The 4,960-nt window shown below is 47.0% G+C and overlaps 1 protein-coding gene across 1 annotated transcript in view; it reads left to right on the top strand.

The window, feature by feature from the left end:
* Positions 1-4,960, top strand: part of LOC106812223 — a gene marked incomplete in the record, with an annotated part of 50,441 nt that overhangs the window by 23,369 nt on the left and 22,112 nt on the right. The window contains 2 exon segments of the mRNA XM_014816055.1: positions 2,134-2,228; positions 2,653-2,701. Coding sequence (XP_014671541.1) covers positions 2,134-2,228; positions 2,653-2,701 — 144 coding nt within the window.

Raw genomic sequence — 4,960 nt, 5'->3', positions numbered from 1 at the left:
GAGAGAGAGAGAGAGAGAGAGAGAGAGAGAGAGAGAGGGTGAGAGAGAGGGCGAGAGAGAGAGAGGATGAGAGAGAGAGAGAGGGTGAGAGTGAGAAAGAGAGAGCGAAGGAGAGAGGAGGATTGCAGGTTACTGCGACGCAAATTCTACATTTTGGCCATGCACACATTATAACGAATTAGTGAAAACAAACGCGTGCGCGTGTTCTGTTCTCATTTTACTTTTTCCTCATTTCCACTTTTCTTTACTTACATATCGAGTGTTTGCGTGTAGTGGTGTTCTTGCGACTAACAAATGATCATATTCTTGTTTTCAGTGAATTGTAATAATAATAGAATTAGAATCAATGACCTATGATTTCATCATTATTGTTATAACTATTATTATCATTATTATTATTACTATTATTATCATTATTATCACGCATGCGTCGTCATCGGCAGAGAATTTGGCATGTCAGTATGTGTGTGTGTGCGTGTGTGTGCGCGCCTGTGTGTGCGCGCCTGTGTGCGCGTGTGTGCGCGCGTGCGTGTCACGCATACGTCAGTAGTTATTTGGATAGTTTGTTTAGCATTGGATCGTAGATTTAGATGCTACACCTTGGTAGATTCAGTTAGTATAGCACTCTCCTTGCACGCCGCATTCACATCCTAGATCGGTAATCGATCAAGGCAGTCAATGATTAATTAATAAAAATGATTAAATAGTTCAAAAGTAATTGCCTCTTGTATCAATCGAGATATGTCTCATTTTTGAGACACTGTCTCAACGCCGATCTGACATGGTGGGCTGTGCATGTGCTGCTGAGATGCAAGGGTCGGTTTAGGAAAATGTCATGTTCAGGGTTTAGTACATGTTTTTCATAAAAAAAACTGCTTTTTCACACCTTTTTTTTATTGAAAATCCGCATTTCTGAGAACATCTTGTCACGTAAACGTTATAAATTGTGATAGAATTGATTTCATTAAAAAACGCTGGCAGAATTTATTTTACAAACGTTGCGAGTGCTTACAAAAGATGCTGATCTGTTATTTAAAAAGTTACTAAAAAAGCCGTTTTTATTACAAACGCGGTTCTTTACACTCGATAGACCAATTTGATAATTTATAGTGATCTGTTTGTGTAAAACGTGTTGGTTGTTGTGAAACGTGGGGTTTCACAAGGTTTGACCATAAGAAGCGATAGGACTTTGGTAGGCACATCTGAATATTAATTATATTGGTAATTATACCTGTGAGTTCAATTAAATTCACTGATGATTTTTCTCTGAAAGGACCAATTCAGATTTTTATCGATTACTTAGAAATAACCTGACAGAGGGTGCGCGTGTCTTCATAAACACATGCCAACAATGTCAGCAATGTCACGACGCTTGCTGACAGAAGTCGCAAATGTTCGACAAATTTTTGAGAAAGGTCGAGAGAAAAATTGTTTTAAAACGTTAAAATTGAAAGGCTCTTTAATCGGTTTTGTGTTTTTAAGGTGAATGATCCATGTTGTACTGTTATTGGCAGTCAGTTTTAGATATTTCTTTACAGTAGAATTTTGGCTCAAGAGGTCTGCGTCGTTGTTCGTAGTGTTCTTTTGTTGAGCATTCCTAATGTTGTCGGACTTTTGCAGTATGCGTTTGTCGTTTTGTCGTCATTGTCGTCCTGTCTTGTGCGTAGGGTTAGCAACGGATATTATTTTTAATCGATTGCATCGCATTTTCTTTGCAGGTGTTATTGTATAGACTGCTGACAGCCGTGGCGTTTCGTTTGTTATCCTCGGTTTCATTTTGTCTCGTTTCTTTTCTATCTTTCAGGAATGCCTCGCGTAGTGTTTCGCGCGCGTCGCGAGAATGCTTATTATCACGCCTCGGTTGATTTCGTAGATCGAGCATGCCCGCTTTGTTTGCCTCGCGCGCTCTTTTGTTTTTGGCTCGACGCAGCAGCGACGTCGGCGCCACGGTGTGGCAGTGTGCGTGCGTGTGTGTGTGTGTGTGTGTTGTGCGTGCGTGACGTGCGGTGCGTGCTGCGTGCGTGTGATGTGTGTGTGGGGGGGGGGGAGGTGTATGTGTGGTGTATGTGTGTGTGTGTGTGTGTGATTTGGTATGTTATACGACCCGCGGCGGTGGTGCTTTCATCGTTGCAGACTCGGGCACGGACGCAGAGACGGACCAACTGCTGGGGCAGAAGCGCGAGTATTACGATGACAGGGCTGAGGCCAGGCCGCCAAGGTCCGATAAGGTAAGATGGCCACCACCGGTGAGGTGGCTGCCTGCAGTAAGATGGCTGCCTGCAGTAATATGGCCGCCATTAGTAAGGCCGCTTTCGCGGTGTAAGATGGCTGCCCGCAGCAAGATGGCCACTGCCAACACTGAGATGGCTGCCACCAGCACTGAGATGGCTGCCACCAGCACTAAGACCACTGCCAGCACTAAGATGGCTGCCACCAGCACTGAGATGGCTGCCACCAGCACTAAGATGGCTGCCACCAGCACTAAGATGGCTGCCACCAGCACTGAGATGGCTGCCACCAGCACTAAGATGGCTGCCACTAAAACGTTGTGATGCATATGAACCGCTTGCACTTGTGTCACTCACGTTGTTTGTTGTTTAGTTTTTCTAACAGCGGGAGGTGCTGACCTGCTCCCTGTTTGTCTCGTTGCAGACGAACAACGGCCAGCATCCACGCACGAAGGAAGGTGAGGAGGAATCCTGTACGTGACGTTCGTTTTCTGCTCGTTGTCGTGGCAACCACAGACACGGCATCACCTAGTGGCGGGTCGCAGAGAACTGAACTCGCGTTTTCAGCGAGTGCTGTTTAAATTTGCCCGTCTTGCTGGTCTGTCAACTGCGTGGCAGATCACGTGGTTGTGCTGGCATGCGTGTGCGCGTGCGTGCATGCGTGTGCGCGCGTGCGTGTGCGCGCATGCTTGCACGCTCACTCCTTCCCGCACTGGTTTCTCCAGCCCTTAATTGCCTAATTTCCGTTGTTAATACCGGCGAAAATTTTCGTTTCAGTTCTTTGCACTGTAGTCGCTTGTCATCAGATGGATTACACTCTCGCGTTAATTTCACGTTGATTTTACATCCGCGCCGCAATTTCCTCCATTTTTTTGCCGGCGCGTGCGTAGTTGGAGCCTTCTTCGCGAGGTGTGCAAGACATCTATTTCGTTTTGGTTCCATTTTCGCTCATAGGAAGAGACTCATTTTTTGTGGACCGAGATTTTTTTTACTCAGGAGTGTTTACTTGATGCGAGCGCATGCACCTCTGCGATTTGTTTTGTAATCACGTTTTTTTCTATTTCTGCTTTCCTTCGTTTGTTCCCTCGTTCGTTTGTTCGTTCGTTCGTTCATTTTCGTGCAGCGTTTTCTAATGTTCTATTTTCTCTTTCGTTTGTTGATATTTTGCATGCGATTCGGGAATCGAGACGCGATCACTTTCAGAACGGTTGTGTCAACTCGATGGTTCCCAATGGAGGATCTCAATTCTTTTGCTTTTTACGTTGTACGTACCTTCTCTCTTGCCCCCCGCGTGCCTCGTATGTGGATCTGTAATGCAGTCGACGGAGGAGCGAGATGGCGTGAGATGCCATCGTTTGAATGGCCGCCGCCGCCTCGCGTCGTTCGCACCTCCGCTGGTGCTTGTCTGTCTGTGGTTGCGCCGTGTGCTTTTATTGTATCATTCGTCGTTTTTTCGGGTGCACTCATGGGTAAGCATGGCGCTAGATTGCACCCTGGGGGCGCCACGTAATGAACCTCTGGGCGATTTAACTGTAGGGGGCACCACGTAATGAATCTATTGTCGATTTAACTGCAGAGGGCGCCACGTAATGAAACTGTTGGCGATTACACCGTAGGGGGCGTTGGTTTCCATGAATCATAAGTTTAATCAGAGCTTGCAATTGTTGGCTGCCTCTGATTATAATAATCGGCTGTGCGTAAATTAACCTTTTCTAAAAGCGAGTCTGCGAATTTTCACTGCTGTATTGTGTGCCCACGCTCCCTGCAAACTGAAATTTCGCCCAGTAAATGGAGTCCATCGAACTTAACAACATGTAATTGCAAAAAAAAATGTATTAAATTCTGAAAATTTGTTGGAGTGTCGTTGGTGCTATAGAACTAGGCAGAAGTAAAGCCTTGTCAAAATTTATCCACAATGAGGGCATGGCCCTTGAATCACTATCGGTGTGGGGATGATCCCCAAATTGATTATCATGTAGGTGTATAGTCCGAAGGGTATGATCCCATGATTTATTATCGATGGGTGTGCCCCTGATTTACTATCAATAGGGTAGACTCCCCATGATGTTAGTTATCAATGGGTATCATCTCGCGCCTAATTTCTATTGATTGATGGGGCTATGCCCCCTGATTTACCTATCGATGGGTATGGCTCCTCCCTGATTATTATATATATGCGTATGGTTCCTCTGTTCTGATTATGTGGTAGCAGGCCTATTGGTGCAGTTTGGGTGTCATGAGTCTCCGCACCCGCAGGCACGCCCCCGTTTCCTAGCTTACCAGCTAGGCACCCCTCCCCTAGCTTAACATACACGCCTCTCCTATCTTCACCTGACACCCCTCCCCTAGGCTACCACTACACCCTTCCCCTATCTTAGCACCTGACCCAGTCCCCGCCCCCCCCTCCTCTAGCTTACCACCTACCCCCTCCTAGCTTACTACCTACACCCCTCCACTAGCTTACGTCACCTAACCCCGCTGCACCTAGCTTACCAACCTACCCCCCTCCCTAGCTTACACGCTACCACCCTCCCTAAGCTTAAGCCACCTACACCCTCCCTATCTTACGCCACCTACACCCCCCCTACTTACCCCGCTACCCTCCTATCTTCCCGAGACACCCTCCTAGCTTACTAACTACACCCTGCCCTAGGCTTACCACATCCACCCCTCCCCTCGCTGTACCACCTACACCCCTCCCCTAGCTTACCACCTACACCCCTCCCCTAGCT

The sequence above is a fragment of the Priapulus caudatus genome, unplaced genomic scaffold, assembly GCF_000485595.1.
Source record: "Priapulus caudatus unplaced genomic scaffold, Priapulus_caudatus-5.0.1 Scaffold622, whole genome shotgun sequence".
Classification (NCBI taxonomy): domain Eukaryota; kingdom Metazoa; phylum Priapulida; class Priapulimorpha; order Priapulimorphida; family Priapulidae; genus Priapulus; species Priapulus caudatus.
The sequence above is the reverse complement of the archived record's forward strand: the minus strand, read 5'-3'. Positions and strand labels throughout refer to the sequence as shown.